We start from the raw sequence: 18,528 nt of genomic DNA, 5'->3' as shown, positions 1-18,528 counted from the left end.
GCTACTCTCTCGTATGCTGTTATTACGCTCGGCCGCACTTTAGGCCCTTGATAGCTTCGCAGTCTATTAACGTTAAGGGGGCAACTTGGTTAGAATCTTGATAGCTTCGGCTATATCTTTTTAGTTAAGATTAGTTTAGTATTATTCTTAGACACTTGGGCTTTGAACTCTAGTAAGTTCAAAGCGCAAGACACTCAAAGACGGAGTTTGTTTAGTTGGCATAATAAAGGGCTAGTTTATCCTTCTATCTTCTTGTTTCCTGTCACACGAACTCAAGCGATTATTCGCTTATCAGTTCTTAAAATTCTTCACGTTCAACAGTAACTCAGCATTACATTGTGAGGAATCCTACAATATCATCAATTCTCGGAACAGGGTAGGTCTTTCTTCGTAACATCGTTAAACTGGCGATAGTCAACGAAAATATAGTTGAACTGTCTTTCTTTCTAATCGGGACGATGGAAGAGGCTCAGGTCCGAGCTGAAGTCTTGATAATGTCGGTGTCTTGCACCTCCTTTAGGAGTTTTCGTACCTGTTTCTGTTTAGCAATCGGTAAACGCACAGCTTAAATTTTGACGGAGCTCACTCCAGTACTTCTGTTTCTGAGATAAATCATAATTTTAGCTGAAGTGCATGAGTCCTGAGGCACGGTGGCTAGCGCATCGCGCAACTGCACCGGTACGGGGTTCGATTCCCGGGCTGGGCAAGGTCGACTCAGCCTTTCATCCCTTGATTTCCATCACTTGGATTGATAAAATGAGTACCAAATTCGCTTGGGGACTAAACACTGCGGGTCCAAGCTGACCACTTGTTCAGGGCATAAACTTACGCACCCCGGGATACACGGTCAAGAAAGCAGATTTCGGGCACTGCAGACCTTGGCCCATTAGGGCTGTTACGCCACTGATTTTAGTTTTAGTATCAGAGCCCTACATAAAAGGGCTCCGTCACTTATTTATGTAAGTAAACCACAAATTCAGCAGTCGATTTCAATAATAAATATATGCCCTAAAATCTATTCTAACTCATGAATGGTGCCTGTGTTTTCCTCGGAGCGTTGACAGAAGTTGAGACATAAAAAAAAGCCTTATTCTCCAAAATGTGCAATAAAGTTATGGTAGCGGGCTAATTTCTCGTGTCTGTAAGTACTAAAGATATACCAGTTCAGTAGCTCGGACGTGCAGGTGCCACTCTAATGATTCCAACTGCAGAGCTCTTATAGACTTCTTGAACGATGTAACTAAACGCAAGGACCACTACTGTCACTTGTACTTCGAAGTCTAACCTCTGGTTTTCGGGCAGACTGTTATGTATTAATCTTTTTTTTTTTTTTTTTAAGCTTAAGTTGTTTTGCTTATTTCAGTTTTGATTTGTAATTGAAGTTCTAATTTTTTTGCTGTTTAAAGTTGGTTGTAAGTTTAAATTGTAACTTTTCGTAAACTTTAAGTTTTGGTTAGGTTCCTTTAAAAGTTCTGAGTTGAAGTTGTTTAATTTTAATTTGAGTTTAGGGACTTAAGATTTTTGGGTTTTGTATCTTGTTGTTTTGACCCTTAAGGTTGTTAAACTTTTAACTTTTTTTTTTATTTTAAAGCCTTGCTGTTGCACTTTTGGTGTGTTAATTCTTTTTCTTAATCTTAAGTAATTTAATTGGTACCCCTCTTTCTTTTAAAGTTAAACGAATACATACTTTCTAACTGGCGGTAGAAGAAAAAAAAAATGATTGTATTTGTATTTCAATTTGGATAATGTGTTTATACTTAAATTGTGGCTGAGGAAACAATTATTACAGTGCTGACATTTTTATTATGAATTATAATGTTGTGTAATTAGTAGCTTCATTTTTTTTAAATTTCCCAAAGTCACTTTTTATTAACTTGGTTCAGAGATTTTTCACCCCTTGCCCTCGGCTTGGATTTCCTTCAGCGGATACTCTTATCAGCGGTTTACTGCACCCAAAAATTCCTTCTACCAAGCGTTCCACCATGTGTGGGGGGCGAAGTGCTGGATGGATACACCATATGTTTTTCACGAAAAGAGGACCCTGTTTTGCTGGACCAGGCAAGCATGGAGATGTTCTACAGCATACTTATGGTGGGGGAAAATATTCGTTGAGATAGAAGATCTGCATTATTGACTGGGACCCTGGAGCGAGGCTAGTTTCTTCCCCCCCTGTTTCCGTCTGCAGTTTTGATGACACATTGGTGTGGCCTTGGAAGTTGAACGATGGAATAGCGAGAAAGGGCTCCTCTGGTAGTCGGGAAACCCCTTCCCGTGAAGATTCCTAGCGTTGGGTTGCTGGTTTTGGCTTCCTGCTGATCAACACCTATGCCAAGTTTTCAAAAAACGCGCCAGCTACTAAAGCGGCTGCGCAGTGTTTTCACGGAGACGGAGAGACGGAGAAAAGAAATTTCACGAGAACCTTCGAAGCACCAGAAAAAAAAAAGATGTCATCTTTGCCGTGCAGCTTGGAGGGGAGCTGCATCGTAGACGTAGCAACGTAAAATAACCAGCACCGAAGAGAGGCTTCAACATCTATAATTCTTGCATAATTACGCTTTCATTGATGGCCTGTGGAGGGAAGACCTGTGTCCTACTGGGTGGAAGCGGCAATAGGGGGAAGCCTGGCCTCCGAAACAATAGTCTTTGTTAAATTTTATCAACTTTTTTTTTTTTCTAATTACAGATACTATCCCAAGTTTTCCTTGAGATCAAAATGTTCGCCTTCGCCTGTATCAAGTAATCTAACAAAAAATTGTATGATGGATCCCAAATCAGGAACTGTGAAAAGTATATATTTATATATGTTAAAGAAGGGTATGTCATCCTTTTCTGTTGTTTCCTCAGAACAGAATGACCGGTCACTACCAATTTAAAATGTAACTGTACTCTTACTAGTATCTCCATAAAATAAACGTTAGTTTGATTTCATTTAACCTGTTGTAATTATTGTAATTAACTTTTTACAGTGGACCTTAAACATACAACGGGTTTTTGACAAAACACAACGCATCCTTGAAATTTAGAATTGTTTGTATATTCTGTTTTATGTTACTCAATGATAACTACTTTTATACAGTTTGGTGAATGATACAATATTGGTTGAAATGTTCTGTTATGTTACCTATAACACACAGTTACCTGCCTCAAAATCTAGTATGAACCTGACAAAGGTTATTTCACAGAAATGATGTTCAGTTGTAATTATTAAGTTTGAATTTCTATATTGTTTTTATATAACAAGAGTTTGAGGGCTACCCACTGCGTATGCTCTCAGAAAAGTGGCAGGACTTAGCTTGGGAATCCATCCATTCCGCTATACAAAATTGTATATTATGCACTCGCCAGGAAGTCTTATATGTCGATAGCTTTAGAGAGGGACAAGAAGGCATGGGTAAAATTTTAAAACCACCAGAATTGCTTCCTACTGTTGTTATGATTTTTTTAAGGTGTCAACTTCTTTGGCGACAGCAGAAACTCTCTCTTCGATTTTTTTTTGACAAAAGAAACTCTTTCTTGAATTTCTCCAACTTTGTTTTCTAGCGCATCTTATTCTGTTTTCATAATTCATTCAGTAATTTCTCTTTTCATTTTGTCTTGACATGATTCATCTCTCCTTTAACAAATAGACCGTCTCTTCCATCTTTTCTTGGCCTCTTTACATTTTATTCTTTAATGGAGTTGACGGCCCTTCTATCTTTTCTTCGCCTTCTTTCATCTCCTATTTAAATGATTCTTGTCCCGTTTTCACTTCCTCTTTGAAAGCAGCAAAGGCTCCTCCATCACTCTTCTCACCTGCAGTCAACTCCACTCCTAACAACAAAAATTGTTGCGTTCGTACAAGTTCGTAATAGATTAAATGCACACAGAATTGATGATAGCTTGATAAAATTTATTTTACCCAAAGAAAGACTTTACAGTTCTGGAACTTTCCACAAAAATAGTTGTACAATTCTTCACAGTATCACCAAGTACAATCAGCAGTTACACTTCAACTACTCAGAACCTCAAACAAAGGCAAACCAAAGCGCATCTGAAGAGCGAAGCTAACACGGAGAGATCTCAGTACTCCAAACTCACAATGAAACAATAACAACTACTCAGAAACTAAACTGATGTTCTCTCCGATCTTATATAATTTTCAACCGGTAACCGAGATATTTCTAGTCCTTTCTGCTTCTCGAAATTACTGGAAGGCATATGAAGGATGGCTAAGGTTACAGTTGCGTAAGAAATCAATTACAGTTATTTAGTAACAATATCCATTATGGTGACAGAAGTATCACACCAAAATATTGCCAAATGGTAGCCAAGTTCGACGAATTTTGGCGATTTTCGCCAAATTTGGTGACAAAAATTAATTGCCCAAACCGTTGCCCTCTTGACGATATCTTGCCAAACAGCTGGATAGCCATTTACTCAATGTTAAATAGACTTTGCCCTGTATTCACATTTTCTGGCAGAGCATAATTTCTCTCAGCTTTTATGTTACATTATTAAAAAAAGAATTCAAGTACAATTTCACTAAATTATCTAACTACGTACAAAGTTCGCAACAATATATCAATTACAAGTGTGTATGCTATAATAGTAACTATACAACATCTGTTCAAGATACGTTATAAATAGCATTTCTTCCGCGAATCACAAGGTGAAATTGTGAAACAGCAGAGCTCTAAGTACAACTACCTCCTACTCTGCTCAGTTGATCTTGTCTGGGGCTGTTAGAATATATAAGGGAAGAAGGGCAGAAAACCTTCGGATCTATCCCCAGAAGGAATCCTCCTACAAAATTAAATTGGTGCTGGATAAAGTCCTTATGTCATCTATAAAACCAGTATCACATCTACTACCTACCCTCAACAGTGTATTGAAAGTAACATTTGCGGGAATTTTCATTTTGTGGGATATGCTATTGGTGACTTACATAAAATCCAGGTCTTTGAGAAAAAACTACAAGGGACAAAGCTGTAAACAAAACACTTTCATCTCAAATGCAAAATGTCCCGCATAGCTAAGCAGAACATCAGTTCAAGCAAAATAACTTTGGCTAGGTACACTTCCAATGGTAGAAGAAGCTTGTTTCATAAAACATTTTCTCCCACATCGTTAGATATGATAATCTCATAAAGCACTCAAAGCTCATGCCAATGACAGATGCATTCCCGTGCTCTTTGTCCGCATAAAATTCGCAGACTTATTCTGGTGTTACTGTAATGGGGTTATTGCATCTAATTAACTAGTGAGAATAAGAGAAACTTTTCCAAGAAACCAGCTTCTCCTACGACTGGAGGGTTCTCAGCTGAACATGTCTCACTGGAATGCACATCCTGTGTAGAAACGTGGGATATTTTGCATTCGAGATGAAATGTCTTGTTTAAATTTAAGTCACTTGTAGCTTTTCCCCAAAGAACTGGTATTTGCGTAAATTAGCCAATCAGATAACTGAAAGTCAAATTTCAGAGAAATGTTCCTCTCGACGTGCTGTTGAGGGTAGCTTGAAGATGCTATACCAGTTTAAGACAGATGAGATAAGCCATAACAACATTCACTAATTTCATTTTAACATGCATAATCTATATTTATGCCTACTTAAACATTGCTTGGTTTCTGTCCTCAGCAATGATGTAATAGAAGTATCTAGATTATAACAATAATAATTAATATTAAGTGACAATTATTTTTTAAGAACAGTTCATAAAAGACTTCTTAAAAAAATTCAGAAACTCAAAATAATAAGATTACCTTAATAATATTTTTGTTAAAATGAATATTAAATGCAAGTGATACAAATAAAAGAAGTTGCATCCCATTTATAACATACCGTAAACTTTTCTGCCAACTAGAAGGAACACAATTTTGAAGATTTCAGGTATGGGCTGATAATAATATGATTCTGCTGTAGGCAATTTGAATAAATAAACAGGCTTTAACACATGCATTAACATCTTTAGACTAATTAAACTGGTGCCTTACAGTGATTCTGCTAATGTTTTAAATATGTGCAGTGCAGCACATATGTGATCAAATATGAATAATACTAATTAAAGTTAAATTCACAAGGTTCAACAAAATATGTTGAGATAACAAAGGTTGTACAGTTAAAAAAGGTATATAATGAACAAAATATTTACTTTTTTATGGAAACGTACAGAAAAATGATCACAGTATTCTAACTCTTTTGGGACTAAATTAAGTACAATGAAGAACTAAATGAAAAACTACAAATTACTATTTCACAAACGTTTCATTGATAATGCTTTTTATTATTACTAAAAAGCAGATAATTTAAAAATAGCATTATACAGTGCTTCCAGAATATAAAAATGCATGCACCAATATTTCTGACTTGGAGGTATATTATATTACATAAATAGTAAAATGTTAAAATTTCCACACAATAATAAAAAAAAATTCATAAGCTCTATCTTTCTAAATACTTCAGCACATCAGGTAGTTCCAGAAAATAACTACTTTAAAAGGAATAGAATGCTGACATCTATCTGACCAAGAACATCTATTCACTGATGATAAACAAGTAGATAAATATTGCTACACATATATAACACACTTCTAGAGCAAATTTAAATAATTATTTTATATTGTAAATTAAGGAAAATTACTGAAAAAATTTCCCCTTCCTCTGAAAATAAAATATTGAAACTTCGACCTTGAATTTATTGGGTTATCGAAATATTTAATTTGACTTATCTTCTAAGTCCTAGTTCTGGCAACAATTCCGGCAAAAAATTCTGAATTATTGAAGCTGAAGCAAAAGGTTTAGTATATATTCAATATATGTTAATAAAGTAATCAAAGTGTAATAAAAATAGATTATAGAATTTACGCTGATACAACTTTTTGTTTGAATGCACAACATGTAATCGAAGAGAAGGCTTGTAGAGATCTGTTTTTGAAATGCCTTTAAAAGTAGATGGCCCACCAGCGGCCGAGTGGTAAAGATGCTGAACACTGGTCCGAGGTTCGAATCCCGCGAACGGGCTGGCTGCATGGGCGTTTTCATGGTTTTCCCCATGTGTAACGTGTAAACGAGTCAGTTTCCCTTACAAAGTCCTCCACAAAGGCATCCAACCCTTTAGGCAGATAGCCCTCGTGTGCCTTTCCGTAATTGAATAATCCAATCCAATCCAATCCTAAAAGTAGATGTCATAGTCTTTTTGTCTCTTCAATGTCAAAAAACTTGCCTTTGAGAGGCAACTTTAGTTTTTGGGAAAGAAAAATGCAAGACGATTGAGTGCACATACTTATTTTCGGAACACAAGCGGTCTCAGATTGGTTATTGAATAATGAAAAGATGCATTGTCATGCAATACAAAACATTTGGAATACGTTTTCTGACTGAATAACGTAAGATTAAAAGTCATCTGCTTAATTCACAGCCATTTACAAGTCAACTACTCGGGCAATTGCAGAATTGCTCTGATCCTGAGCTTGTAAGAGAAAGCTAATATCACTGGATTTAAACACTTCTTGAATCTTCCGAGAACATTCCTTCTTTAGCTCATATTCCAAGAATATTAAGTGAATACAATCGAATATTCATTTGCACTACGGCTTGGTAGTTTACTAACGAGTTAACAAAACTTAAATTCTACTTTTTGAGTCTAAGAATACAACAATATCTTAAATATTTACAAATAAAATATTAAATTGGAGATTTAATTGGTGCCTCACCAGTTGCCAGCATTTGAAGATTGTTAAATACTAATTGTTTTTGCAAAGTTTAACCCAGGCTGCATAGTTGGTTTTTCGTAGTTTTCTAGGTTTTCTTTACAAAGGTTCTCTATGAAAGCATCTTAACCCTTTGTGGTGCACTACACTTTAAAGTCGGTATTTCAACAAGAAAAGTTGTATGCAGTCTATCTAGGCCTAAAGGAGTATACAGATAAAATTTTGTAAAAACTGCACTTACCGTTTCAATTCTATGGGTGTTCCATGAAATGGTACACTGCGCCACCAGAGCTCTTAAAAGTGCGACTAAGCGAGCATTGCAGTGAAGCATGAAAATGAGTAGAAGCTTTTGTATAATAATTAAAAAACACTGTATTATAGCTGTATACATGGTTTTCTGGATATACATAACTTTCTTGAATATACATGGATAAATGAGATAAATGTATGTATATACACAAGTCCTATATACAAAAATATTAACAAATTTTTTGATTTCATAGCTTCATGAAATTTTCAAATCATGTCACATCTTTTTGATAGAAGCATAAACCAACTTTGCAGGTTTTGAACAAAAAACTTGTTTTGTGCGGCTTCTGTTCCGTGCAACAATATGTTTCGATTCCAGGTAAAAAGAAAGAAAAAAGAGAAAGAAAAACTCTTTCCGAAGAGGAAAGAGTTTTCCTGCCATTTATGGAAAATTAATAATAAAAAATTAACTGCAATTAATATTAACAATAAAGAAAAATAAGCTATAAGATATACATACACAAAAAATATCTACACAGTTATTGTAAATAAACAGGAATGAGACTAAAAAGTGATAGCAAAATAATTCGCACAGGTTCCCTAAGTAAAGATAACTCAACCTATTGATAAAATTCCCCCTTGAAAACTACTCACAAAAATTTCAAGATGCCCATATTAGGACTTTCATAGCACAAACCGCACCTCCTCTCAAGACTGCTTTGTTTGAATTCATTTCCCCAAAACAACGTAAATAGAAAACATATACAACAAATGTTTTGATGCGTAATAGCATGAGATCGCTAAAGGCGCAGTGTTTCCACTAATGGAACACCCCGTTTTATTCAATGATTCTGCGCATGCTTTTTGTATGAAAAATGTAAAGAAATATATAACAAATAATATAGAGTTCAACCATCAATATTATATGACATTTTTTATTCAAACAAATTTTTTTACGTCACAAAAAACATAGAAAATAAATGGATTTTAATAACACATCATAAATGAAAATTCTGGGTCTCCTTGTGATATGCTGCCATCAACTATTTAAAAAGAGAAGTTTGAAGTATATTATAAAGGCATTTTTATCCATTTAGGTTTGAATTTATCGGTTTCAGAAGGGATTCTATTTTGGGTGTTCCACTCTATGTTCAAACAACCAACTAATCTAGTTTAAGCGTGATTTCCAAGTGAAGTTACTAGCAAAACCCGAATACTCATTAAAAATCACGTAGCTTGCCAATCGGGAGTAACATGAAAGATACAGCGCCAATAATTGAATTGCTGTTACGGTACGCTGCTTCTAAACTTAGATGGTCATTCCTTAATTAAATATAATTGATTTGTAACTTCTACTAGAGCGGTAAGAATTTAAGTGCAAATAAATAATATTGTATGCAATCTTGATTAATATAAAATTAGAAATATTTGCATTCAGACTAAAAAATTTTTGAAATATTTGCAATTACTTTATAAGAAGAAGGATTATTAATAACCGTAATAATTACTTATTATATTACTGATAATTAGAATTCAGTTCTTGACAATTACATTCTAAATTAGAATTTTAAGGATATAATGGATTGGATTGGATTATTCAATTATGGCAAAGCACACGAGGGCTATCTGCCTAAAGGGAGGAATGCTTTCGTGGAGGACTTTCTAAGGGAAACTGGCTCGTATACACATTACACATGAGAAAAACCACGAAAACATCCATGCTGCCAGCCCGTTCGCAGGATTTGAACCTCAGACCGAACTACCAGTGTTCAACCTCTTTACCACTTGGCCGCTGGTGGGCTTAAGGATATAATGAAAATAGATACGCATAAAAATACATTTAAGGATAAAAAATGAGTTGATTTTTTATGTTTAAAAACTTCTTAATTCATTTAATAAACATCGTACCCTCGTTGTTAATTGAGTCCAGAATGTTGCGTGTCGTTTATATAATTATTCTTACTTCTCCACAGAACCTGCTGACTTATCCAGCCATTAAGTAGCTGCAGATGATTTCTACATAACCATTGAACTTCCATTAATTCGGTCTATAGAGGGTTGTACGTTTATATCATAAATTGACTTAATGATATAAAAATGATTATTCTAAATCTTATGTTTCTATAAGAATATACTGTGCTTTAAAAATATGTATGATAGTATCAGCCGCTCTTTCAGCCACTTCATAAGCAACAGCTTGTTTAGAAATAAATTATGCAGTTAATGTCATAAAATATTTTGATAAAATTCAAATAAACATCAAACAAAAGTTCTCAGCTTTAGACAATTCGATTTAAACAAAGTTAAAGTAAAGTAGCAGATGATAAAACGAAGAAAAAAATTTACTCTTACAAATATTTTTTTTAAAAAGGAAAAAAAAAGAGAAATTAAAAAAAAAAAAAAAAAAAAAAAAAAGTTAAAAATTTGAATATCATCTATAATTTTAAAAAAAATATTTTTTCATATAGTATTAATAAATATTTATTACGCATGATTGAGGTAAAAAAACCATATAATTAATTCTCCGTAAAAATTGATTTTAAATTTAAGGTTAAAAATAGCTGTGACAATTTACTGCAACAAAAATACATAAACCACATTTGGCGTTATTATCGCTCAAAAAAAAAAAAAGATGCCAAATTTCCAAACACGAAAATATGTAAATTCATGTATATCTTAGAAAATTTTTAATAAAAAAGTCTAATTTTTTGCAGGTATGCTTAGAAATACACCTACTTTACTACTACTTACTACTTTTACTACTGATGGTAAAAATTTTATAGGTTATAATTCAAAATTTTTTTCGAAAAATTTATAAAAATTATTTAAAAATAGAAATTTAAAAAATAAAACAAAAAAATGGGCAAATTTTATTTGGAATGAACCTAAATTTCAAAATGTGAAAGTAAAAATCAAAAAAGTTTAATACAAAAAGAGATATTAATAAATATTTGCCAAATTCAATTAACATTGAGGTGCTAAAATTTTGAGAGCTAATATTTTAAAAACTACTCGTACGATTTTTACAAAACTCGGCATTCTAGCATAATTTGAATTGTAGAATCGAAATATGGAACAAAATTAGTATATTATTTCACAAAAAGTCCGATTTTGTGTGAAAATACCTATGTTAGAATAGTGCTATATATAAACCTAATATATATCCTAAGTCGCGCTTTCGAGACATGAAAAACGCAGTTTGAATTTTTTCAATCGGCCCAGGAGAACGAGAGATATAGCACTGTCCCATTTTTTTTTTTTTTTTTTAAGCAGTGTACCACCTTCTGTTATTTTTATTAAATGTTCTGTGGTGTGGAAAACGTTGGAATTGTTATTTAGCATCTTCAACTTCCCTACCACATACATGTACTTTGGATTACAAGAACTTTTCTGGAACTAACCATGCTTCCAAACTAAGGCACCATTGTTGCACGGATTTTTAATATTTATGACTTTTAAAACTCATGCAAGACAGACATACTCAATATAGGAATGACAGAAAGTATGAAACAGACATAGTCAGTGTTTTGCCTTATTATGAATTTCACAGATTTCATGCAACTAAGCAAATGCAGCAGTTACTTCCATTAATGTACTCATATTTTTGTTTTGTTTTTATAGTAGTCTGAAAAAATACTATATTAAAATTTTTACTATAAAACACTTTTATATTTGTGTTTAAAATAATTTCTATGAAACCCCAAATTTATTAATTAGAAAATTTGCATCTTTTCCCACTGTTCTAAACATAATTTATTGTAAATACTAAAAACAGGACTTAGCTTTTTCATATAACAAAGTCTTCCCATGGGGGGGGGGCAGGGAATGCTCTCCCAAAATTACTAATAGTAAAATATTTTTCTAATCTTAAAAAAAATAAATAAATAAATAAAATAAGGGGGGGGAAGAGAAAAACCCTGCAACTATTTACATTGTTAATTTTGTTAAAGATGATTACATGTAATCTAACAAAAAGGGGAATATCTACACTGAAAATAATAACTTTAAAAATTGATTTAAAATCAAATTTCAGTATCTTCTATGACATAAAATTCAATTCACTTTAAATTAGTTTCATTTTCAGTACAGAAATTGATTTTATTCTTAAGTAAGTCATTTCCTTGATTTGAAACAAATCATTCTTAAGTTAGTAGTTGCAAGTGAATGGTAATGGTGTAATATTTCTATGACTTGCTTCTAACAATTAACATTACATGCAATTAAAGCTCAAAAATAAAATCAGTAAATACAGAATAGTGAGGCTCATGGTTTTCGATATAATTAAAATAAAAGTAAAAAATCTCAAAAGGTTATTAATAAAATACAGATAATATATGGACAAAAAGAACAAAAAAACAAAGCTTTATTTAAAAAAAAAAAAAAAAAACAATTAGTTTTTCTTAACACTTTTGCTGAGATAGTATATTTTTAGTAAATTGTAAATTTTTATTAGTAAATGAAATATATATGTGAAATATTATTGTTCAAAAAAATATCTATCAAATACAATACACATCTGGATGCTACAGTTCAGTATCATTGAAAAATAATCACGTCACAAAATATTAACATACAAAAATTTTTAGCTGCCTTAACCACTTCCCAGTTTTGCCCGAACGCCGTTCGGGTACTTGTAAATGGCACTTTTTTGATTTTCCCGAGCGGCGCTCGGGCAAAACTTTTTTTCTAGTCTAATACACAGATTTGCCCGAATTTTTTGCTTGTTTAGTGTGTAATGTTTCTAACAGATGGCGCTAGTAGTCCAGTAAAGTTAGAATTGCAAAACATCTGGTTTCAAGGTTAGGTTTTACTGAATTCTTTTACGCAAATAAAGGCGCGAAATTTCTTTTCACTAGCTCCGGTGTTCCGGCTACTGCGAATACTATTTGTTTTAAATTTGGAGCTAAAATAAAAGAAGAAATGAATGATAATGAGAAGCTTATAACTGAAGATATAACTCTGATATTGACTCAGATAGTGAATCTGAAATTTCACTAAATGATTCTGGAAGTAATGGCAGTTTGTTGTCTGACTTCTCTAGTGATGAAGAAACGGAAAGTATAGATAATCTAACGCAAATTTGGAACTTTTATGAACTTGATATTAATAATCCTTCTTTCATGATATTAATAATTCTTCTTTGGAATCGAACAGATATGTAATAACAATAAAACATTTTAAATTCTGACATCTATTTTTGTAAAGTGTGTTTTCCAGTTCGCTTACTTGTTCGAAAAAAGCCAACTTTAAGGAAATATGTGCTTTTTACGATGAAAATAAAAATTAGCATAAATCAATAAATTCAATACTTGTAATAGTTCTGACTGCTGATTTGGGTTTATATAATGACTTTCTTCATAAAAATGTTTATCAAAAATATGCTTATTTTTTGTCATAATATGACGGAAAAAAGAATCTGTTAAGTGGTTAAAGAACTTAAACATTTGTTCAACATTTATATACGGATATAAAATATAATTATCTAGCATGCATAGTAGTAACTAATTATTAAACTAACTGATGGATTTAAATATCAGAAAAATATTTACACACCAAATACTTACAAACAGGGACAAATACAGAAAAATACTACATAACAGCAAAATATAATGCATAACTCTAGCAATGAATTGTTTCCTTCCTATTTAAACTATTAAAATTAACAATAAATAGTACATTAAAAATTTCAGAAACTCTGAAAAATAAGAATGACTAAATTATTTCCTTGGGCACAAAATTAAAAGGTACCAATAAATAATAATTATTGTATTTCCTGGCTATTTAGCTTTTAAACAAAACTTCTTTTCTTTTTCTGTTAAAGATAAAAATAATCTGAGAGGCTGTAATTATAACAGAAAAGCAGATAAATAAAAAATAGGACCCTTTTTGCAACAAAATTTAAGTTTCATATTAATGCAATGTTTGCTACTACAACATGTTTACTAGTTCTGGTACTCTTCTGTAATCTGGACCGGATTCAGAAATGTATGTATGTATGTATGCATGCATGCATGCATGTATGTATGTATGGATGAATGTGTATATGTACATATGCATTTATATGTGTGAACACATACATACAATCTTGAATGAATCTGGTCCTGATCACAGAAGAGTACCTTAGTTCTCATCATCTTAGAAATCACTCACATAAAAACAAGTGTTCTTGACATATTTTAATAGCAACAAACATTAAATTTTGTGTAACCAATGCTAAAATTTATATTTAATTTTGCTTGAATATGATCATGATTTATCTTTATGATAATTTTATTTCTTATATATCTATTACATCTTCATTTATCTATCATTATTTAGCTTCAATTCTGTTTCCTTGCCAATATATAGTATACTTATCTCTATGAACGGTGTGAGACTTTCAATAAATTAAAAAAAAAAAAAAAAATGTCAGAAGTCTTATTCATTTATGCAATCAAATCTACAATTCATCACTAAAGTCAATAACTTTTTTCCCTTTTTTAATAATAACTGCTTTCTTCAATGCTATTTCTTTTAAGGGACAATAAAAAAGTTAATAAAATAATAATGAAACAAAGCAGAACAACTTAATATTTTGCAATTCCTCTGTAACAGAAATTCAGTAAAACATGGCCAAAGAGAATTTTATACAGAAATTATAGAACATTTTGGACAAACCAATATGAAATAATACAGTGCAGTTGTTTCCTTTACATATTACAAGTGCAGCTTTATAAGAATATTATTTGCATATTAAAATACTAACAACATGTAAATATCAAAGGTAAAATTATTTATAAAATTGTTTAATATTAGCATTATTAATAAAGGGTTGCATAAACTGCATATAAATACATTTCATAGATTCAAAATACAAGAACATAAATGTCACAGATGTATATAAATAGAAATATGAAAAATACATCATCACTCATGACAAAAGACACAATCAAGTTTTCTTTTCCCTCACATGATAATACAAAAAATACAATATAATAGGAACATGATTAATATATTTTAGTCAAAAAATATATCTTTTGATTAAAAAATTTCATTTAAAAGCATTACCCTCTATAGGGCATGATCACTTCTGTTTTTCACGATTTATTTTTATTCCCTATTTATTACTTGGTTGTTTATCATATTTTGCTACCTTTTATAAGTTGTAAATAATTTTCAAGAAAACAGATTTTAAGAAAATAAATTACTGTACCAATCAACTTACACATATGTGAATAAGGTTATGAACAGATGGCTTCAAAATTAAATGACACTCAGATGGCTTTTTATACAGTTGGCACAGTTACATATTATTACTCTATCAAATATATGAATTTTTTATTAAAAAATACATGCTTACAAATCATGTAATAAAAGATTAATATTTAACATTTTAAAGGAAGATTCACAATTAAAATATTAATAAATAAATACTTAAATTTAAAGAAATTTTTTATTGAAATTAAGGAGCTCAAATATGTGCACAAAGATCATTTATGAATGATGACTATTCAATTCATTAAAAACCAATGCAGCATAAAAGTTCATAATTTTTAAGTTATATAAAAGTTATGGACAACCTACAGTATTAACATAATTTATGTACAAATATAAAACAACCTGCACGTAATAAAGAAAAAGTTACGCAAAATACATCACTTTATTAGAATTGGAATGTACTGTTACAGCTCTTGCTAGAGCTTTGTGTGTCTTGTCTTCGCCATTGGCTGATTGATGGCTGCCATCTCCGCTATACAAAGATATAAAGGCATTAAAAAAACTGAAAATATTACATGTGTTTTAAAACTGCACATCATATTATGTATGTATTACTATAGATACAAGCTGTCTGTAGACTTCATTTTAAAGAAAAAAAGGTAACAAAAATATAGTGAAATGTCTTAGTGCTTAAAAACTTTCAAAATTCTGAAAGTGATGAGTATTTTTGGAAACATAATTAAACACTGCTAATGAATATCATCTCTTTATTCTTCCACAAAGCCCAAAATTATTTGGGACCATGTATCACTATTTTAGATATCTCACTATCTTGGATACTTGATAGATTTATTGTATTTCTTCAAATATTCTTATATAGAAGAAAAACTTTTTTGCTTAAACATAAAATAGAATGTAAAATACAACTAGAGAGAATCTCCAGATATCAAACATATTATAATTTAAGTGCTTAATTGGGGGTAAGGGAGAAAAAAGCTGTTAAAGAAATGTCTTAACAAATTTTACAAAATATATACTTGTGCGAGAACATTCAATGGCTTATCAATGAGAAATAGTACATAGCATTTTTTTCTGTTACACAATAAAAAAACCTTATCTTCATTAAAAACTAATATTATATTATTCATTATTATAATTCATTATAGTAATGAATAACAACATAATATTAATAATTAAGGAATACTATAATACTATTAAGGAATAATATTTTAAATGGGAACAATATTGCGTGTGTAATAAGAGTGACAGGATTTGTTTTATGCATTCAGATAACCATCACAGCTCTGAATACTATTAAAAATAAATTTACAATGTAATGAACAAGATCTACAAAGAATTCCTTATCAAATTCTCAATATTCAACATCAAAAGCTAATTTTATTACACGAATCCTTAAACACTGCTAATGAATATCATCTCTTTATTCTTCCACAAAGCCCAAAATTATTTGGGACCATGTATCACTATTTTAGATATCTCACTATCTTAGATACTTGATAGATTTATTGTATTTCTTCAAATATTCTTATATAGAAGAATCCCTTTTTGTTTTCCATATAGGTCATCATTAAAGGAGACAAAGGAAAAAAAAACTCGTCATTTACATGTACACTAACTTTATTGCCAGCGGCGAAAAAGTTCTAAAAGTTTCACATATTTAAACTTGCAAAACTCTAGAAAACTAAGGTTAAGATTTCTACAGAACTGCTTCGAAAAACATGACAGATGTTCTACAACTAGAAATGTCAGTCAAAGAGTTCTCTCTAAAATGTATGAATAACATTTACTCATGAACAACATTAAAAATTTTTTCACACATATGTGTGAATATTAAATCTATTTTCAAGCTTTGTACAGAAACATCTGATATGTTTTTAAGCAAATGCATGCAGACCTGATTAAGAACTTGCAAAAAAGGTTAATAATATAAAAAAATAACTAAGAATATTAAATAATGAAGAGATAGTCAGCCTAAAATAAATACTATTAGTAAAGAATAGAATGACAACTAAAATATATTCTGAAGATAATTTATCACATAGAATTTCATTTTCAACAAAATTCAAGAGCATAATATATCCCTGCCAGTATTTAACTGTCAGTGAGAATTACAACTAAAATAAAAATCTGATGTGTACACCACATGACTTCCTTATCCCGTTATATATCCCGTCGGTTACAATTAAATGTCAATAATTAAGTCAGTGTCCGGACTGATGGCGCACCTTCCATGAAAGGTAAAAAATAAGGATTCATTGCTTTATTTAAAAAAATCTGATGTGTACACCACATGACTTCCTTGTATGGAATATTAAATTATACGCATTTTTTCTTGCATTTCATTTAAACTTATTCGACTGAATTAAACCTACTTCACCGACAGCGCATAAACCACAATAGAATAAATGCATTCTTTAAAATTCACTTTGTTTACCATAGCGACACTCTGGCGCTATGGTAAACAAAGTGATGGTATGGTATGGTGCTATGGTAAACAAAGTGATGGTATGGTATGGCGCTATGGTAAACTCTCCTCTCTCTATGTATAAAAGAAATTAAGCAAACAAAACAAAAAAGAATCAGTTTTTCATAGATGATTGAGTATTTCTCATTCAATTAATTCAGTTCTCACTTCGCGAGACGTCAAAAATACATAACAACTCAAAATATCTATATTAAAAATTACGAAGTAAATCTCAAACGCTTATTTCCTCGAAAAAATTCCAGAAAGGATTAAGCATGATTTAAATAATAAATGAAGGCGTTATCTTTGTTGTTGCGAAGCTAAGTTTCTCTAGATTGGCAACAAATCCGCTATCCTGCTGTTTCAAATGCAAACGAGCAATGGCCGCCATCAAAAACATTATTAGGCTTAGCGGAACTTAAACAATTTTAAAATTGTTGATAATTCTAAAAATATTGCATACAGATTTACTAAAGGCATAAAAATCTTAACCGGAAAATAAGAACAACATAATTCAATCATTTTTAAAGAAAAAAATGTACAACTTACAAACATATAAGAGTAAAGAAACTGAGATCACTGAGCCGGGTAACAGAGTGGATATATATATGAATATATTTATATACGTTTGGTGCGGCCGATTGCAACCAAAATTTGAGGTGCACATCTACATGTTATAGCAGTCCTATATACAAAATTTTAACATTCTGAGGCTACTCGTTTTTTAGTTATGCGAGATACGTACGTAGATACGTTCGTAGAGACGCCACGAAAAATTCTCTTCAGAATTCATTTTAAAGCAGTTATTTTGTCTTACATACAGATATCGTGGAAATACATCGTTAAATTGCATTTGAAAGAGGTCAAAATTTGATATTTTCGTTGAAATATGCTGCCTGAAACTTTTC

At 31.4% G+C, this 18,528-nt stretch overlaps 1 protein-coding gene across 1 annotated transcript in view; it reads right to left on the bottom strand.

The window, feature by feature from the left end:
• Positions 1–12,284: 12,284 nt before the first annotated feature.
• Positions 12,285–18,528, bottom strand: part of LOC118204723 (protein argonaute-1-like) — a 99,931-nt gene continuing 93,687 nt past the window's right edge. The window contains exon 20 of the mRNA XM_035377021.2: positions 12,285–15,667. Within this exon, the coding sequence (XP_035232912.1) occupies positions 15,559–15,667 (109 nt within the window). The 3' untranslated portion in view covers positions 12,285–15,558. The remainder of the gene's footprint in view (positions 15,668–18,528) is intronic.

The sequence above is a fragment of the Stegodyphus dumicola genome, chromosome 5 (genome assembly GCF_044657685.1).
Source record: "Stegodyphus dumicola isolate Sdum_Otavi_A_Nest chromosome 5, ASM4465768v1".
NCBI classification, from domain to species: Eukaryota; Metazoa; Arthropoda; class Arachnida; order Araneae; family Eresidae; genus Stegodyphus; species Stegodyphus dumicola.
This window is presented reverse-complemented; position numbering and strand designations above follow the sequence as displayed.